Source organism: Cyprinus carpio, chromosome A3, assembly GCF_018340385.1.
Source record: "Cyprinus carpio isolate SPL01 chromosome A3, ASM1834038v1, whole genome shotgun sequence".
In the NCBI taxonomy this organism is placed as follows: domain Eukaryota; kingdom Metazoa; phylum Chordata; class Actinopteri; order Cypriniformes; family Cyprinidae; genus Cyprinus; species Cyprinus carpio.
Window position 1 is genome coordinate 31,314,483 of NC_056574.1, and position 20,550 is coordinate 31,335,032.

A 20,550-nucleotide genomic window follows, 5' to 3' on the forward strand; every position below is an offset into this window, starting at 1 on the left:
CTACCCCAAACTGAAAATGTTGTCATTAATCACTTAATCTCATCGTTCCAATCCCATAAAAGATCCGTTCGCCTTCGGAACACAATTTAAGATATTTTGGATGAAAACCGGAAGGCTTGAGACTGTCCCATAGACTGCCAAGTAAATAACAGTGTCAAGGTTGATAAAAGGTATGAAAGTCGTCGTCAGAATACTCCATCTGCCATCAGACGTGCAATCTGGGTTATATGAAGCGACGGGAACACTTTTTGTAAGTGAAGAAAACAAAAATAACAACTTTATTCAATAATTCCTTTGTCAACGGTCTCCTCTGTGTCTCTCCATATCACCGTATGCTGTGTATGCTCTTTTGTGTAAGCCGCGCCACAAGGGTGTGCTGTTTTATTTAAACTCAAAGCTAAATACATGTAGAAACAGCGCATCCTTGTGGCGCGGATGATACAGAAGAGCATACACAGCATACGGTGATATGGAGAGACACAGAAGGGACCGTTGACAAAGGAATTATTGAATAAAGTTGTTATTTTTGTTTGCTTCGCTTACAAAAAGTGTTCCCCTCACTTCATATAACCCAGATTGCACGTCTGATGACAGATGGAGTATTCTGACGACGACTTTCATACCTTTTCTGGTCCTTGACACTGTTATTTATTTGGCAGTCTATGGGACAGTCTCAAGCCTCCCGGTTTTCATCCAAAATATCTTAAATTGTGTTCCGAAGACGAACAGCTTTTAGAAGAACAGAGCTTTTACGGGTTTGGAACGACATGGGGGTAAGTGATTAATGACAAAATTTTCATTTTGGGGTGGAGTATCCCTTTAAAGCTGAAGTGTGTAATTTCCACAATGTGAAAATGTGCCACAAAATGAAATTGCAAAATTTACTGAGCACTCCCCCAATGGTTGGACAAAATGTATTGGTTGAATGTGCCAGGCTGCTTAAACAAACTAGTAATTGTCATTTCTTTTTACACTTTTCTGGGGAATCAGTTTAAAAAAGGGTTACTTAGAATTGCCTCTCCATGTTAATATGGGGCTTATTCGGACTTCGAAAAATGACACACTTCAGCTTTAATGAAATCCTCATGAAGTATAAATAAAGTTTTAGGTTAGTAACATTTAACCACCTGTTTCCACTGAAGATTCGAGTTCAGTGACTGCCTGCAAGGCATTTGTTCTGAGACAGGTAGAAAGAGTCTGGTTTAATCTGTGGCTTTTTAGTCAAAAAAAACAAAAAAAAACAAAACCTGTACTCACACTACAACATGTAGATGTAAATAAGGTAATACTTTCGCATGAAATCATCTAATATATATGTACGCCTATGTGTCATTCACACACTGTAAAACACATATTTAATTTCTCCATAGATAATTCAAGCAGCTCCATGCTGCGGCAGAAGCACGACATATGATTGTAGATTCTACAAGTCAAGTTTGTGAGGGAGTCTGCTTCATGAAGAAAAGCAGGTAAGAGGCAGGCACGTTGGTTTAGGACAGAGGCGTCCAATCCTGCTCCTGGAAGGCAGCCTTCCAGCAGAGTTTCACTCTAGGCAGGTGTGTAGAAGCTAACTTTGCAGGACAGTGGCCCTTCAGGAGTAGGATATGACACCCCCGGTTTAGGATGTCCAGAGATTCAGATAACATAAGCGCCCTAGTACTTTGTGCTGCTGAACTCTTTCAAAATGTCACAAGTCTTTTTGTTGATAACCTCACGGAGTTTGCGAACACGCCGTACACTAGAAGTGGCCACGAAGCTGTCGGGCTGCAGCACGGCCATGCCATTGTGGACGTCCCCCATGATGATCATCTGTCCCTCAGCTCTCGTTATGTTCGGACAGGGACAGTTCCAGTCCACGTTGAGCAGTGTCACCTCCAGAGGTTCTTGCCCAAAGAACCGTAGCCCCATCTTCTCATCCTTCAAGATCTCCTCCACAGTGATGAGCGCGTGACCGGAGTCGTGGTCCTCGGTCAACTCTGTAATACATCCCAAAACCACAAAGTCGCTCTTGCAGAAGCTCGGGACCATCTTCTGCCGGGGTTTGCACAGCTTGCAATTGTGAGTCTTGGGGAAGGGGCACATCTCCTCACAGGCTTCCTTGCTCTCGAAGTTGTTCTCATTGCCTCCGCAGCCTCCATAAACAAACGACTGGCATTTCTTGAGCACGTGGCTGTAAGCCCATCGTGGTTTGTAAGCCTTGCAGGGACCTTGTACACTAGTTAGGGAGCAAGGCGCCGCTAGCTCTGCTCCACAGGACAGCATACACAACTCGTAGGTATCAAAATGGTTTTGGTTTTTATTGCACTGGCTGTACGTGAAGGTAAAGCAATTGTTGCGCTTGGCTTCATAGTACCACTTCATACTCTCCTCTCCGCAGTCGCCCATATCAGGTGTTTTCAGACACTCCTCAGCAGGTAGGCGTGTGGAATTCATGACCAGCTCTGGTTTGCTCTGCTGCCTGGGGACCACAGAGAGTGGGAAATGGGCTTGCACAGATCCACCTTGGTTTGAGGCAGTGCAGGTGTAGATGCCGGCATCCTGGACCTGGGCGTTGTATATGACCAGCTGGGCGATGTTAGTAACTACTATGTTTCCTTGCACATGGTTGGGTTGCATTACAGTGTTCTCTTTACCTTCGATCTGTTTTTCCCACGTAATCGCTGGCTTCGGTTTTCCCGTGACCTCACAGAGGAAGCTGGCTGTTTCGCCCACAAACACAAAGTGGTGTGCTGGGTTGCTGACCATGATGGGACGTTGAATGTCCATGGGTGTGGTCTCAAGATGGGCGGTAGTGGGCCGGGCAGTGGTCTCTGCTGGAAGAGGGCTGGTGTTGGATAAGCTAAAGTGGTACCTGCAGGTGACTTCGGTGAGGGTCACGCCCCTGGTACAGGCCTCGGCATCCATGTAGCACTTGTTGTAGTAGGTCATGCCATCCGAGGCACATGTGAAATGGGGTTCCCGTCCGCAACGGTCCCGGCATTTGCACACCGGCTGTCCGTCCCAGATTTCACACTCTGAACCTTGTTGGGTGCACATGAATTTGTCACAAGTGACCCCTTTAGGCATCCCTACTGGACCTTTCCTGCCCTTAACGTCCATGTAGCGGGCAACCACACAGCTCTTGTGTCCGCAAACATTTGAACAGCATTTCTCAAACGGCTCGCAGTCCTAGAGGAACAAAACGATGTCATTAGGAGTGTGCCCAAAGTTTGTGGACGTTATTAGCTTGTCTGAAACTGTAGGACTGTTAAAAGTCCTTTTTTTTTTTAAATGTTAGCATAGACTAAAAGCTAATGTTTTTCACTGAATTCAAACAAGGAGAACAAAATATGTTTTAATTACTAAACTTATTGAATTAGACATTTTCTGGTCTTATAGCAATTCAAATGGGTCAATTTGTTACACTTAATGACATCTGGATCAATAAATAGACTTTTAGTCCTCAGGAAAAACATGCTATTTTATAATGTTAACATGATATTTTTTTTATATGTGAACATATTTTTTATGGTACAGACAGTTAATGTATGATTATTTATTTATTTATGCTGCAAAGGGAATACTGCAAATATACCCTTACAAAAAATTATCATGGTAACCATGGTTATAGCCAAACACCCATTTGTTACTATAGTAAAATTAAAAATGAATTTAAAAATAATATCTCCAGATTATTTTTCTGTCACTTTCTCTTTTTTGATGACGGTGGTTGCTAATATATATATATATATATATATATATATATATATATATATATATATATATATATATATAAAACAATTTATATAATATACATTACACATTCACACTATGATGACAAAAACTAGCAACTATGGTACTTCGGCGTAAAACCTTAGTTACCATGGTAAATGTATTCAGATGCACAGTGCTAACCACATTTTATTCAAAAATATTGTTGTTACAAATCTAAATTACAAATTAATATAAATTTAATCATTAAATTTAATTAATCAAATGAATGACCAATGTTTTAGACAGTCTAATGCCTCGAAACGATACTTATAGTCCAAAAACTAGAAACTGCAAAGCTACATTTTAGTACTAATATTTAAAATATGTCTACAATATTTTTTATTTATAGTCATATAATAAAAAACAGAGTCATGCTGGAATGGAGCGGCTTAAGTTCACCTGGTCGGACTCGCACTCTCGCGCGCAGGTGCTCATGGCATCCAACCACAGGTTCGGGTTCATCTCGTTCGGACACATCCCCGCGTGAGAATAAACCACTTTGGACAGGGTCATTGGCATCGCTCTCGCGCGCAAGTCCAAACGCAAGACGCAGAACTGTCCGAACAAAAACCAGATCCATCTGGGAAACAGCATCCACCACATATCCAGCCGATGAGAAGTGCTTTCGAAAAAGAAAACGTCCCAGAGGTCGAAAAGCTGCGCAGTCACTTCCTTGTGCGTAAAACTGGGCACAAGTAAGTGGGGACCCCGGCTAGAGGATGACGTGCGATCCGGTCAAGAGGTTTGTGGAGTGGAGGAGAGGTCGACGCGCGCGCGACGTTCATCAGTGCTGGGAGATTAGAGGCTGCGGGTTCGACCCTGTGTCTAAACATTTCATATACTTGTAAACAAAGCCTAACCGCTGTTTTTTGCTTATTTTATGTAGCACAGTGACTAACTTCTCGAATGTCTTTGAAATTTAAGACGCAGAGAGGCACCTGCGTGACGCACTGAGCACCTTTTAACTCTTTAACACCCAACAAGAAGTCGTCGGCTGTGTTTGGAATGGACAGCTGGTGTACTGCATAGACCACACTGCGCAGTGTATACTGAAAACTGGACACTCAGTTTCTTTTGAAGTATGTGAAACGCTATGCAGGACGCAAAGATAAACATTTCAAATGGTGTGTTGCCACACACTCAGCGCATTGCGTGTTTTGCATGTTTTCATGTTCAAATGATATGAAATGATCATATGTACAAATTGAGTACACATGAATGCACCATAAATGTGGAATTACCAGACGGAAACTTCCTTTTAAAGCCTGACAATCTGAGCTGAATGCCTAAAGAATTATGAACTGACTAATTGGAACTGGTTACAGTCAGTGTTGGGTGTAATGCATTATTAGTAATTAATTATTGTAATTGAATTACTTTTCCCTTTGAAAGTAAAGTAAGGAATTGTAATTGAATTGCTTATGATTTAATTGCATTAAATACTTAGTGGATTTAAAATCAAAATGTATATCATCTAATGTGTGTTTTTGATTTAACCGTCTTCCTTTCAGGACTTTGGTCAGCTCAAGAATAATTTATGCACATTTATATAATTTATTTGAAAAATTAAAAGAGCAGTCTTCATGGCTTGTATTGTTCAACTGGTCAAGGCTGATATTGAATTTAGAAAACGATTGGTAATGCAATAATTTTTGGAGAGAGTTATCTTATTACACCATTGAAGATGTAATTAGTATCTAGTAATTAATTACTTTTTTAGATTAACTTAACCAACACTGGTTACAGCACATTTTTTTGTATGACATTTTATGTACAATTAATACTACAGATAAAACTTGCCAGATACACAGTAAAAAATATTATCAAAGTTAAATAAACAAAGATTATATAGAAGTCTCTGTATGTTTTTATATACAGAGTCTATGTACTTAAAAATGTAACATTTAATCCAATTTTACTTATCTGTTTTTTTTCTTTGTAATTAATTGTGAAATTAACTAGCAATTTCTGAATGAAAATTGTATACACACACACACACACACACACACACACACACACACACACATATATATATATATATATACATATATATATATATATATACACACACATATATATAAGTGTAGCTTAACCAAGCTATATTTCCCATCATTCTGACACGGAAGAATGAAAAATGCACAGTTAAAGCATCAATTACATACCTAATGCACCTCCTTTGCTCTTCATTGTGTTGCATTAGCACAAAAAAATCTTCCTGTATTTGTCAGAAGGTAATAATAGAGAGATAAATATTAAATTGAAAATTTTTATTTAGTCCTCTGATGGTAAAGCTGAAATTTCAGCATCATTACTCCAGTTTTCAGTGTCACATGATCCTTAACCAATCAAATTTTTGCTGCTCAGGAAACATCTATCAATGTTGAAAATATCCTGAAACTGTAATACAGGATTCTTTGATGAATAAAAAAGTTAAAAAGAACAGCATTTAGCCTATTTGAAATAGAAATCTATTCAGTCCTACTAAATAAAAAGAATTACTTTTAAAAAATCTTATCAGCCCATATTATATACACTTAATGGAAGTGTACATACTATATTATAATAATCTGAACATACACAATATGTGACTGTCATGGATTTCAACATGAATTTAATAAGTCTTCAAGTGATGTTCAATCTAATAATACCAATAAACACACTGCTGCCAGGAACATATTCACCCAAAAGTTAATCGGTGTCCCATCTGACTTTAGCAGACATGAAAGAAATGTGTAGCTGTCTCCATTTTAATTCATGAAAACATGTACCACCTGCACTAAATCAATGCACTGCAACAGTGGAGAGATTTAATGGCACTTCCACTTAAGATTAATCTTTTGTGTGAACTTATGAGCTTTCTGAAAGGTATTAACGCCGTTTGTATGCCGGGGCGCCCCACTAGCAGGAAAGGTCATAAAAAACAATCAACATGTTATTACCTCTCATAAGCTCATTATATCGTCTGACTTGCACACAAAAGAATTAGTAACACTCAGCTGAGCTTAGTTTTAAATGTGCTTTCTATAAATGAGCCACCTCCACACACACACGGCATGTGTCACCGGCAATGTCACGTCAATTCTCAACACAGCAGGCTGTTCTTATGCAAGAGGTGCAGAATGTGTGTTGCTACATCTGGAGGACACATGCGATCGGTTTTCATTTAAAAAAAAAAAAAAGTGCTCTGTACACAATCTGAATCAGATTATTACAAAATATAATTATGTATATATTTATTGGTTCATTTTTTATAAATAAAGATATATTTATATATTTACAATTTTGTTACAATAAAACACTTCTGTTCTATTAAAAACTTTCTGTTTGTGTACAATATCATAACGATATTGTATTATAAATGAACATTAGTATATTTATAAAAAGTAGCCAATAAATAGATGCTTATTTGTTATTCATATTTACATATTAAGAAACTATACACACACACATACTTCTCTTATAATGGCTATATTAGTTGAGAGGTTAATACGAGACAGCTGTTCTCTGATCAACAGAGTTTGTCAGGTGCAGCTGGATGTCTGGTTTTAAGACAGACCCACTGAGAAGGCAGGTGTTTACTGACAACTGAGCAAGATCTCATGCTAGTTTCACCATAAGGGGTAAGAGATGTGATATGGTATGAAGACATAAAAAGATAATTCCACTATTTTAAAGTTCAGACGCAAAACCAAGCTGAGAACACGACTGCCGTTGTTTATACAATTTTCTCCAGATACTAATTACAATAGATAGTTTGCATTGGTTTATTCACATTTTTTAGCTCTTGCACAAATAGAAGGATTCTAGAGTAATTTCCTCTGTAATTTCCCGTTGCCTCGAGAGGCCTGCATGCTTGTGTGACCTATAGTGTTTCCCTTAAAATATGCAATTGAGCGAAAGAGGTCAAAGGGCAGTTGGTGAACCGAGTTAGTCCCCGATTTCTCAAATAGGTTGATGCAAAATGAGTTGAAATAAAACTTCTGTCAGGATTTCGGGATTATATGCCACCAATCCTGCAAAGAAGGGTTTATTGATGTTTAGAAACTTTTTTTTTTATCAAACTGACTTTGATAGGACTATTCACTATTCAAGCTCTTGGAAGCCAATTTTATATTTGCAATTTAAATTAGACATTTAATTAAAATGCAAATTTAACAAGTTTTTATTATTGTAATTCTTCTCCACAATATTGTCCTCTGAATTTCAAACTTTTAGTGAAAACATCCATTCCTCTCAAATGCTGATGTTTAAAACCTCTTTAAAATGCTGATCCAAAGCTAAATGTGACATTCTGTATGCTGCTGACTCCATGTAGTCTAGTCCAGTAACTCTGATATGCTGTGTGGACCCCACAGAAGAGTTTAATGGAGTGGAAACACTTCCTTCCTCTTGCAGAGAGCATTAGCACTGTCTGGAGTCTCATTTCTACAAGACTAAGCCTGTCCTCTATTGGCAAACTTCAGCAATGACATTTTCCCCCCTTGTTAAACCTTAAGAAAGATATGGTCATGACACACACATTTTAACCCTTTCACCTTTTGCCCCATGTTTGTTCAAAGACGTATTTTTAGAAAACACCTCAAAAACACAGCGTTCTTGTTGTATAGGAGTACTGAGAATGTACAAAGTATTCAAATGCTGCAATTAAAGCTGTATTTGACCTCTAGAATATGACTAGTATAAAAGTTTCTTTAACTTCAAAGGATTTAAAAGCCCACACATAAAAAAAAAACAAAAAAAAACTTTACCCTATATAAAACGATAACAAAGATGGAAGACGGTTTCCGCCGCTAAATAAAAAATAAAACAAGGTAATTGCGACTTTTTTTCTCAGAATTGCGAGTTCATATCTTGCAATTTTGACTTTATAACACGCAAAAGTCAGAATTGCGAGATATAAACTGACTTTATAACTCACAAAGTCACAATAACTTATAGTCACAATTCTGACTTTATATTTATTTATAGTTCATAGCTTGCAATTATGATTTTTTTTTCTCAGAATTGCGAGTTATAAAGAAAGAATTGCGAGAAAAAAAAGTTTATACAGTATATCCAGATCTTGACTTTATAACTCGCAATTGTGTTAAAAAAAGTCAGAATTATGAGTTTATCACACAATTCTGATCATTCATGTTAACCACACACACACAAAATCCTTTAAATGGTTTTCCAGCTGTCTTTTAGTTAATTGAGAACATATGAAAGAACAAAAATCGAAGTGGTTTCATTTCAACTCAAGTGTATAATACATTTAATCCTCAGATTCTAGTATTATATAATACAAAAAAAAAATGCAAAAAAAATAAAATTGCACAAAAAAAAAACCAAAACAAAAAACTTTAATGTCAATAATTTATCAACGTCTTTCCAAGGGGCTAATGTTACATCTCAACAATAGAAGCATATTGTTAACAAATGTCTAATGACCGTATGCTTGGTTAGACAGTCAAGAAAACTAAAAGAGAAAACTAAAAACAATTCGTAAGACAAATCTTTAGAAATTCTTCTCACAGTAACACAATCTCGATCAAGTCCAAAAGCTAATTTACAACAATGTAGTGTTTATGCGCCGCTTCTAAACCTAACCTCAAGCATTCCCACCAAAACTGCGACCAGAAATTTATGTTTATGCTCATAATCCATAAAACAGCAAAGTGTTTAGTAGAATGGCACTACGGTTACCTCTATTATCTTGAACACAGATCCTGCTTCTCAAATATGTGAGAGCTAAGCACTCCAGAGAAGTCAATATGATGCTGACTGGAAGCTCTGTGTGGTTAAATATCCTATTATTCATCTCCAATTCAGCTCCTAACAGGGGAAAACGAAGAAATCTTTTGCTACATTATTAAGTTCAAGAGAAACAAAGGACATTTTGTGTTCACACATGAGGCCGATCTACTTTAAACAGTCCATGCTAGTTTATAGTACGAGTTATTTGGCTTACAGTGTACAGCATTCAAAATACAGCACTGAATTCTCAAGGGTTAAATATAAAGGGCGCTTCCCCGATAATGGCAAGGTTTTGGTAAATTGCACAGAGAGTTGTCTGGCAAACAAAATATGTTTTGATTTCAATGCATTGGTATGCAATCAATGCAGGCATACAAACCACTAAACAGCTGATTGGCCAGCATTGTTGGACAGACCTCTTGCGATAGGACAGTATACATTTGTTTGGATGTACGATGAAATGCCTACTCTCTCAAAGTGACACGATATGAAGGCAAGGCAGTGAGACAGTATACAAAAGTGGTGCATTTCAATATTTTCCGAAGTCAAGTCGTAAGTTGAATGGATTTGCCTATTCAAATCAACAAGAACAAGCTATCTCTGGTTACAATGGAGGAGGAGGCACTAAGGATGCATCTGTTAATGAAGGAGATGAGGAATAAGGCTAACATGTTATATGAACCATTTACCAACCCAACACGGGAGCATATTTTGGGATCCGAAATGTTTGGGATTTGAGGAAGCAGGTCGCTGATAAACTGAGTCTCTAAAGTGAAGCTAGTAGGTGAGCCTGGAGGCCTTCATGTTGTAGCAGGGTCTGTCGGTCAGACCTCCCTGACCTCCGGAGAACAGTGACAAGCCTTCGGTTTTCTCCAGCACCACCTCCAACTCCTGGAAATCCTGTAGCCGTGCCACGTCTTTATCCTGTTAAAAGAACATGTATACATTTAGACGGATGCAGTGTTGAATGATCTGAAATAGGGTTGTATGATAAAACGGGGAAATGCTAATGCCAAACTGGTTGAATGCAAGTGGAGCTGCTATTTGTGTACTGCTTATGTAGAGCATCCAAATCAGTCAGAGGTTGCGTCTCTGTTAGGATACTAACCTAGAAGACAGCTGCCTATGTAGGCTGTGAGGAAGCTGACTTGACTGAGCTGTGTCAGGCCTCACCTTTCTGAGCATAGTGTTGGGCAGCTTGCGGATCTTCTCCACGTGTTCTGCGCTGATGTCCAGCTCGCGGCAGCACACGCGGAGGAGGCCGCGGTACGTCAGCTCCTGCCGGTCCAGCTCCACTTCGATGAAGTCGTTCTCTCGGACGTTGGTGTTCTGGATGCGCACCTTCAGGACGAGCTCTGAGAAGAGACGGCAAGTCTGAGACGGTGACTTAAAGGAATCTCTCTGCATTCCTCAAACCGGTCTGTTTGAGTGCTCGTACATTTAAAGAATGAGTGCGCAAACCTGTTAGTGGAGATCTACTGCTGCCTTCAAGTCATGTTGGAAAGATCGAATTTATGAGATATGCATTTTTTTTTTAAGTCAATATGTATGTAAAGTGCCTTAAATGTAAATGAGTAGCTGTGATTTTGAATAAAATACATTAGCGTTTGCGGTCACTTTGATGATTTTATTAATTTTTTTATTCAGTGAGGATGCATTAACTTGATCCAAAGTGACAATAAAGACATTTAGAATGTTAAAAATGTTTCAAATAAAAGCTGTTTTATTTTACATTTTCTATTCAAAGAATCCTGGAAAAAAGTATCAGTTTCCACAAAACTATTAAGCAGCACAAATGTTTTTAACATTTATAAGAAATGTTTCTTGAGCAGCAAATCTGTATATTCGAATGATTTCTGAAAGATCATGTGACTGAAGACTGGAGTAATGATGCTGAAAATACAGCTTTGATCACAGAAATAAATTACATTTGAACATATATTAAAATACACATGCAATTATTTTAACTGTAATAATATTTTACTAAATTGTTTTCACTCAGTTTTGGAATAAATGCAGTCTCGGTGAGCATAAGAGACTAAAAAGATTAAAAAGAATGTGTGTGTGTATGTGTGTGTGTGTGTGTGTGTGTGTATATAATATATATATATATATATATATGTGTGTGTGTGTGTGTGTGTGTAAGAAAATTAATTAGCATTAATCTGTTACTAATAATTGTATTATATAATTAATATATATACATTTATAATTTTATTATGAATTTTAATTTTAAATTCATAAAAACAATTTAAATTAAAATAGCAGTTTATTGTAACAGATTATTGTTACATTTTCTTTCACTATTTTCATTATTAACAGAGTATCCCACACTATCTGCTTTCTTGCTACCTAGCAACCTCATAAAATCGCCTTTCAGCAATGCTATCTGCAACGCTTTTCATGTGGAGGTCAAAACGGAGGTGCACTGAGTCATATGAAAGGGCCTTTAGATACTCTTCACTGACTAGTTCACTGACCAACAAGCTTCCTAATAAATCCGCACTGTACCTTGTACGTTAACAGGAAAAGTGCTGGTGAAAAAGAAGGGCTGGAAGGCTGGCATGGAGCCACCGAGCTGGGAGCAGTTGATCTGCTGCGGGACGGACGGCTGCCGGGTGACGGTGGCACTGGGGACCTGCGGCTGGCCGCTGCTTCCGTTGGGAGAAGGAAGTGTGGGACACACTGGGCCGTTCTGTGCTATGGGATGAGGGTGTGTAAACTCGCAGTGGTTGGTGTGATGAGTCTCTGAGGAGAGCTCCATGGGCAGGCCGTTCTGCTCCACCACGGGGATGTAGGGTAACTCCTGCTGGCTCTGGCTGTCTGAGTAAAGGCTCTTGGGCTGCTGATGCTGAGGCGGAAGCTGCTGCTCTTGTGTCGGAGATAAAGTCGCTGGTTCTGACTCCAGGGGCTCTGAATGATTGTTGGTGCCGTTTCGCTGTGCTATGCTCAGGTTGTCGTTATCCATCTTGCTGTACAGGAAGGGCAGGTTGGAAAGATAGTTGGGGATGATTGGCAGCTCTGGTTCCTTCAGCTCAGGCACGTCTTCCTCTTCCACTGGAGACGGAACGACAAGCGTGAATGCGTGTAGGGACAGTGTGGTTTTGTGTTTTCATGTACTGCAGTGTACAAACATTATTATAGGTTATAATAAATCTATTATAAATTATACCATTATGGCCAATGATTGACAAATTGCCAGTAATAAAATTCTATAATATTTTGTCTAAATAACTGGGAAAAAAAAACATAAAAAAACAACAATAATACAATAAAGCACTACAAAGTAAATTCAATAGCTGAACAAGTGAATTTAGGCATCACGTTATTATAATGTACAGTATGAAAATGGATATTCATTTTAAGATTTACTAAAGGTTACATTTAACAGTTATTAAATTTGTAGTGTTTTTAAAGGTTAACTTTTAAGCTTTAAAAAGTTGATCAAGATGTCAAAACAGTGGAATATGGAATGTTTTACATTTGTATTTTAGAATTTTTATTTCTATCAAAAAATAGTGATGCAAAATTTGAAAATTGATAATGTTTTGGCTGATAAATTCTGTAATATTTGATCTAAAATAAAAATAAGACATTAAAAACTAAAAGCAATAGTTTTGAATGCTACAAATTTGGCATCAAAATATTATAAAAATTAAATGTAACCCCATGTTTTAAAGATCTTCTTTAAAATTCTTTCTTTAGTTTTTTTTTTTAAATCTTAATCATCTTAACTTCTCAGGAAAGTGCACTGTAAATTGACCATGTTAACACTGACTAAAAATGAAAAAAAAAAAAAAAAAAAAAAAAGCTTGTATAGTTTTAAATGCTATACATGAATTTGGATATCATAATATAATAAAAATATTAATAATACAAATAAATAAAAACAAAAAGCAATAATCATTTTGAGATTTGTTAAAGATTACATTTAACAGTACTGTTTTTAAAGATTAAGTGACAGCAAAGGTAATCTAAATATTAAAATAGTGAACATTTCTACATGCAAAATCAATTATCCAATACTGACCGAAACTGATAAATAATAACAACAATAAATCTCTAACATCAATTGACAACCAATATGACAATGAAATAGTGCATCCTGAACAAAAACAGACTTGGGACATTTGATTTAATATGCAAATGTATCATAAACGTGAGTCACATGAATGCATATGAGCATCTGAATCGGTCATGATTTGTATTTATGCATACCATCCCCACGCATTTATTTTCTAGTGCAGAGGTTCTCAACTTTGGCCCTCCAGCTCCATCCCTAATTAAACCCACCTGAACAAGCTAATCAAGGTCTTCAGGATCACTAGAAAGTTAGAGGCAGGTGAGTTTGACCAAGGTTACAACTAAACGCTGCAGGAATGTGGACCTCGAGGGCCAGCCGGAGTTGAGAAACTCTGTTCTAGTGTACAGACTCCAGTCAACATAACATTTAGACTATAAACATCTAGACTTTACAGAAAGTATCAGAGCACCTAACACATCATGTGCTGTGATACAAAAGGTAGGATTTCTGACAACATACCCCCAAGTAGTCTTCTGATTTCAGGTTTGGAAGTGAGTTGAACGGCTAACTCCTCTTTCGCTGTTAGAATGTCTTTGTCGGCTCCGGCGTTCAACAGATAGGCCACTATGTGTTTGTGGTTTCTTTTACAGGCCCAATGCAAACACGTCCTGGATGAGCAAGGGACATCAGAACTACTTAAACATGGTTTGCAACATGCACTGCATCAGTCAAATGAGTCTGAATGCATTCAGGCATTACTAAAACAAAGCAGTCAACGCTTGGCATGAGTGTCAGGACAAAACTAACACCTCCATTCAGTTGCTCGACAAATATCCACAGTGAGAAAACCGAAAGCCTAAAGACAAGCTGTGCAACTGAGCATGTCAGGAATGCTGCCAGGCTAGATGAAAGGTAAGGGCTTATCTGCAGAGCTCATAAACTACTTAGTTTTCCTTAGTCCTGCTCTGCACATTATAAAGTACTTCCTGCATTACATCATGACCCTGGGCTTATGCATTTTAAACCCTATTAAGGCCACATTTAAGCAACGGACATGTTATACAATGTAAAACAATCAGGTGCAAGAAGGCAGCGAGTTGATTAGCAAGAGACAACCAATTACAAACTGCCTAACACGTTTAGCCCCGCCCCAAATTCACACCATTGGTTGAGCCAGTGTTGCCTATGCATATTAAAATGAAAGTGTTTTAATATAAGAAAAAGAAAGGAACGATTTCATTGAGAAGTAGTTTGCACCAAAATTAAAGTTTCATCACCTTCAGGCCATTCAAGATGTAGATGAGATTATTTCTTCATGGGAACAAATTTGGAGAAATTCCGCATTACATCACTTGCTCACTAATAGATGCTCTGCAGTGAATGGGTGCCGTCAGAATGAGAGTCCAAACAGCTGATAAAAGCATCACAATAATACACAAGTAATTGACATGACTCTAACGAAGTGAAAATCAGCATGTTCTTAATAAACAAATCCATCAAGACGTGTTTAACTTGTCTTTTGTCCATAATATTACTTCCTCCAGTAAAATAAAGTATTCTTGTCTGAATCAGGAGAGAAACATGCACAAACCAAGCAGCATTTACAAGCGAAAGCACTTCTAAACCAATATGTCAACAACAGGGAGGAAATGTTTTTATGCACTCGCAGTATCATGCTAATCGTGATGTTTTCATTCTGACGGCACCCATTCACTGCAGAGCATCCACTGGTGAGCAAGTGATGCAATGCTACATTTCTATGTAGAAACAAACTTATCTACATCTTAGATGGCCTGAAGGTGAGAACTCCACTCATGTCTTCACTGTCAGGTGATTAATTAAGAATAAAGGCGAATTGCTGTTTATGAAAAGGTCAATATATCCGTGTTAGAGAATCAAACGTGTTAATACGCACCATCCGTTAATCTCATTCTGAGAGTTGATGTTGACTCCGCTCTCCACTAGAGTCTTCACCTCATCAATGTCTCCGATGGCACTGGCCTCTCTCAGACGCTCCTGTAGCTCTATATCCAGCGAGCTCGTTGACATTATTCAAATCTTAATGGGAATAAAAGCTTCATACGAACTGACACACTGTGCTTTTAAGACCGGAGACAAAAACAGACACTCAACTTGCTCCGCCGTGGCTTTAACTGTTGCCTGTTCTGGATGACTTCCGACAGACGAGTCTATTTATAGTCTTTACACTGAAATCAGATCAAAACGGCACAGTATAATAAATCGGGTTGTGTTCAAATAATCTTTCGCCGACTACTGCAATGCACTCGTATGCGCTGCACCTCCCATGTTGGGGGCAATTTTCTGTGTAACACCTTTAGATCATGATCTTTGGTTCCTACTTGTGATAGCCAGTAAATCATTCTTAAGAACTAAGATAGAGTCCTTCCAGAGTTTAAGGAAGACCAAAACCTGTAGTCAATAAACAGACTCTGTGCAAGTCAATAGACTGATATTGTTTACTGATCAAGGAGCATCATGTAGTGCAGCTGATATTAGTGTTTCATTAAATTTCAAACAAAAAGCATTTTGCATAGGCCTATTTAGATACAAATATTCAACATTATGTTTGTCGTAACTGTGATTGAATTGATATTACCCACCGATGTGATAAAAGTACACATTTATGCATTTGGCTCAAAAGCACACCCAAAGCAGCTCCCCTTGCATTCAAGATAATCAATTGATCAGTTTTCTTGCTTTGGGGACAATTGGATTTTGCAAGACATTTTTCGCAGAAATTACGGGTTGCATGGTAAATCTTTAAATAACACTGCAGATCTATAATCCAGATAAACAATGATAATGATCAAAGGAATTAATAGATATTTCGGATCTCAGCCCGGCTCGATCAATATTATCATTTTAAAGATTTGTTACAAAAACTGTTATTAATTTCCTTTGGTGTGAAAAAAATAAATAAAAATACATCCTACAAGAACATATCTTTTCCAGAAAGAGAGTGATGACAAATTTCAGAAAAGCTGAAGTATTATTCAGCATCTTAAAACACTGCAGAGTCCACTCAAATCTGTACAAGCTGATATTATATTAAACCACGCTGTCCTTGTGAAACAGTAAGCACTTGTTGTTGGCGGGCATATCAACCTGGAAAAAAAAAGAAACATGTATTTACAAGGCTTTGATGACTCAAGGCGGTGAATTATCACTCAGTCGAGTCAATCATGTTTAATGAGAACGAGGTGTACGTATAAGGCATGATGTCAGATTAATTTGCAATGAATCATGGCCAAGTAACGGATTATAGCCTCCAGGAAAAACCTTCAGAGGAAGAATTTTAATGAACAGAAATAGGCAAGGGAGGCTTGACATGGACCATGTATAGCATCTTAAAGTATATTTTCATCATGCACCAGGTTTTGAATTAAGCTTAGTAATAAAACACTTCCAATCGCAGTCCATTCCCTTGGCCTAGCGTTTTCAGGATTGACACATCTCTTAGACCCCACTCTGGATTTCTGTAAAACAAAATTATTGAAAACATTATGATCCAGAGTAAAACTGTAAAATAACTTGATGTTATACATTGGGATTCACACAGCAAAAAAACTGATTGACTTTCTCAGTATTTCTGTCTGGTTTTCTAGAACAAATATCTAAACGTTCCTAAAACATGATGCATTTAATTGAAGCAAAATTACTATTAGGTCTGTTAGATATTAAATCATAAATCAATTTATAGTTTATGCTTCAAACAACAAAAAATATCTGTCAGTGGGGTGAAAAAATAAACTTAATTCAAAGGCAAAACATGTTTATTTTTCTAACCCCACTGACAGATTTTTTGTTTGTTTTAAACAACAAAATTGTATTTAATTTAATGTTGATAGTTTTTTTTCCAGAAAACAAGACTTTACATCCTAAATCATTTTTCATGATTGAATTTAAATTGAATTAAGAATTTATAGATATTTGTATTGAAAAGCAAGACAAAAATACTAAGCATGTCTTTTCACACGTTAAATCATTATTTATTTTTTTTAACAAAAATCTATATAGATGCTGAGCTTTTGCCAGCAATTTCCTTTATCACTAGCCTGTATCTCAAGCTGTGGTCAAAGTCAGCATTGCTCTGAGGAGTAATGGATCCATTGAAAGCATAGGGCTGCAAAACAACATTAGATGTAACCAAATGCATACTAACTGAAGGTGTTATAGCTTAACATGCTGCAAATACCCCATAAGTCAGAAGCAATCCTTGTGGCTTCAGTATTTTTCCAACACCATTTAACAAACCCTAAAACAAGAGAGAAAAAAAAATGTTCAATTTAGTATGCAGATATTCAACAAATGGAGAGAAAGAGAAACCAAAGCAAGCTAGCTTGATACTGTTGTGCAGGCCAGAGGTGAGATGTGCATCATGTTGATGTTCACGATAAGGTCACATGACTTGGTTTGAATTCCACCCCAGTTCTCCCAACTCTGAGACACATCGAGATAGATGGGCGGCTTTACATTATGCAGCTTATGATACTGTCTATATGACTCAATACTGCAATAAAAAAAAAGAAAAAAGAAAATCACAATATGGTACTTAAAATAAATCATTTAGACATTTAGCATTCAATAGCAGGAATCAATTTATGGTATGCAGCCTAATCTAAAGGGGAGACTTGAACTTTTTAAAATTTAAGGGATAGCCTAGTTCACCCAAAACATACAATGCTGTCATTTCCTCACCCTCAAGCTGTTCCAAACCTGTATGAGTTTCTCTCGTGCTGAGCACAGAAGAAGATATTTTGAAGAATGCTAGTAAACAAACAGTTAGCAGTAAGCCATTGACTTCCATAGCATTTTGCATTTTTCTTTCCATACTATGGAAGTCAATGGCTACCGCCAGCATTCTTCAAAATAACATCTTTTGTGCTCTGTCAGAAGTGTTGCACTATACGTATGTTATTTTTAATAAGTTAATTTGCAAACTTTAATGGTAAAACTTGTTTTCAACATTTTCTATTATTCTGTTAACCGTTATTACATGAACTGGTGTCAATTCATTACCTAAATGATTATGTGGATATTATGTAGCTATTATTTTAACAATATTTATTAAGCCCGCGCGGCCTGCGTGACGTCAGCTCTAAATTAAATCGTTTCGGAGTTGAGCAATTTATTGAATTTTGTTAACTTATGCACTGCTTGTGAATAATGCAAAGACCAAGAACTTGTAGGCTACTTTGAAAGAACTCTAACCCTAATATGCTTTATGCATACAAAATACATTATTTATTGTTTAAAAGGTCAACGCACACGTTTCTAAAAGTGACTGATCCGCACCATCTAGTGACAGATCTCTGCACCTGCACTGAGCAAACTTTCCTAAGTGAATTAAGGTTCATAATCACAAAATAGCACGGGAGCATATCAATTAAAGGGTAGATTGAATGATTATTTCAGGAACGATTTCAAAGACCTCCCTCTTCATCGTTCAATAAATGAGATGAGTGCTTTTGTTTTATGATTTCACAACTTGTTAAAATGCATTTCTGCAGCAGTGTGAACATAAGAGATTTCATGTTAAGTCAAGAATTCAAGATAAATCAAGGTGTTGCGCATATTTACCTCGATATCGAATGTGCTTCAATTTCAGACGGTTGCAAGTTTGGAAATGCTTTGGCAGAGTGACTCACATGCTGTCCCGTGCCAGAAGATATTTCCAGAGCGATGTCAATGTCAGAATATAGGTGAAATAATGTTCCCATAAAAAATAATTCTGAAATAATTACATAGTGGGTGTCTTCTGTAAGTCATGGTAAAAATGCATGATAGTCATTATTATTATTATTATTATTTATTTATTTATTTATTTTTGTTCAGAAAAAAGTAAATAAACAACACACACCTCTGATGTACAGAACTAATTAAAATCTGTATTAAGCATTTATGTTTTGATACTTGGAAAAAACCCTTCCCATCCCAATTTCAGTTTTCCTGGAGGTTCTGTCTGCAGATACGTTGCCATTAAATTATTTTTCTTACAGGGAAGACACATGCTTTCCCATGCAAAGCTTTATCTGACTTTGATCCCAGTTTCATTGCTTTAAAATAATCTCACAAATTCTGTAAAAGAGATTCTTTATCAGAGCAGGCCACTGGAGATAACAGCCAGACAGTCACCATATAAACTATATACAGTTCTTTGCCATTTGCTCATCAGTCATGACAGAAACCTGAAAATGCAGTGAAGATTGAATGTCATAGATTAGTTCTTGTAAGAACATAAATGTACCCATGAATTCATAACACATTAATTAACACAGTAAATTTTTATTAAACATGGAACACCATTTTCAAATAGTGAAAGTCACATCTCTTCATCTACGTGTCATGCTGGTTCTAAAATGAAGTTCAGTATTAACATTGAGAGCATAGTTAATGTAACTAGCTAGTAGCTACTGGTAATTACTGATGACTTGTCCCCTGCTCCTATACTTGTACCTGGCCACTGGTTACTTCAAATTGCCTGTTGGTTCCTCTACAACAAGGGACAAAGCATCCTCACCATCTGATTTGCTGTGTTTATCACAACTATCAAAAAAAAAAAAAAAAAAAAAAAAAAGCTGAAGACATCCCTTTTAACTAGACATCACGGGGCCCTCTATAGTTTGTTTGGCCCCTAAACATGCTTCTGATTAGGTGCGTGCTTGGGAAAGAACTGAAAGGAAATGAAAAACGCATCAAACACTGATATTAGTCTCACATGAACTCTCCATTAGAGTTACCTTGTATTTTGAGACGCTATATAAAAACAAATTTCATTTTCAGCCCAACATAAACTACAGAAGGTCTGGGCCCAGTTGCACAAAACCCCTTTAAAGCACAATTCATCCAAAAATCCTGTCATCATTTCCTCACCCGCATGTTGTTCCAAACCTGTATGACTGACTTTCATAAGTGGAACACAGATACTTTGAAGAAATGCCTTGGTGTGTTGTATTTTCCCCTATACAGTGGAAGTCAATGGCAACCAAAACTGTACATTCTTCAAAAAAAAAAAA

General features: G+C 37.1%; 3 protein-coding genes across 3 annotated transcripts; all 3 read right to left on the bottom strand.

Annotated features, from left to right (window-relative positions):
- Nucleotides 1-715: 715 nt before the first annotated feature.
- wfikkn2a (info WAP, follistatin/kazal, immunoglobulin, kunitz and netrin domain containing 2a) lies at nucleotides 716-4,973 on the bottom strand. The gene is made up of 2 exons (XM_042730105.1): nucleotides 4,153-4,973; nucleotides 716-3,168 (listed from the first exon to the last, which is right to left on the bottom strand). Exons 1-2 carry the CDS (start codon nucleotides 4,354-4,356, stop codon nucleotides 1,654-1,656), a joined length of 1,719 nt encoding a protein of 572 aa, XP_042586039.1. The 5' UTR covers nucleotides 4,357-4,973; the 3' UTR covers nucleotides 716-1,653.
- Nucleotides 4,974-9,076: 4,103 nt separating this feature from the next.
- Nucleotides 9,077-15,850, bottom strand: LOC109078761 (ankyrin repeat domain-containing protein 40-like). The gene is made up of 5 exons (XM_042730114.1): nucleotides 15,429-15,850; nucleotides 14,033-14,181; nucleotides 12,001-12,546; nucleotides 10,663-10,844; nucleotides 9,077-10,413 (listed from the first exon to the last, which is right to left on the bottom strand). The coding sequence occupies exons 1-5, from the start codon at nucleotides 15,560-15,562 to the stop codon at nucleotides 10,267-10,269; spliced, it is 1,158 nt and encodes a 385-aa protein (XP_042586048.1). The 5' UTR covers nucleotides 15,563-15,850; the 3' UTR covers nucleotides 9,077-10,266.
- Nucleotides 15,851-16,582: 732 nt separating this feature from the next.
- mettl26 (methyltransferase like 26) lies at nucleotides 16,583-19,254 on the bottom strand. Its single transcript, XM_042733197.1, has 6 exons — nucleotides 19,115-19,254; nucleotides 17,882-18,044; nucleotides 17,730-17,789; nucleotides 17,590-17,657; nucleotides 16,938-17,010; nucleotides 16,583-16,639 (listed from the first exon to the last, which is right to left on the bottom strand). Exons 1-6 carry the CDS (start codon nucleotides 19,252-19,254, stop codon nucleotides 16,583-16,585), a joined length of 561 nt encoding a protein of 186 aa, XP_042589131.1.
- Nucleotides 19,255-20,550: the final 1,296 nt, after the last annotated feature.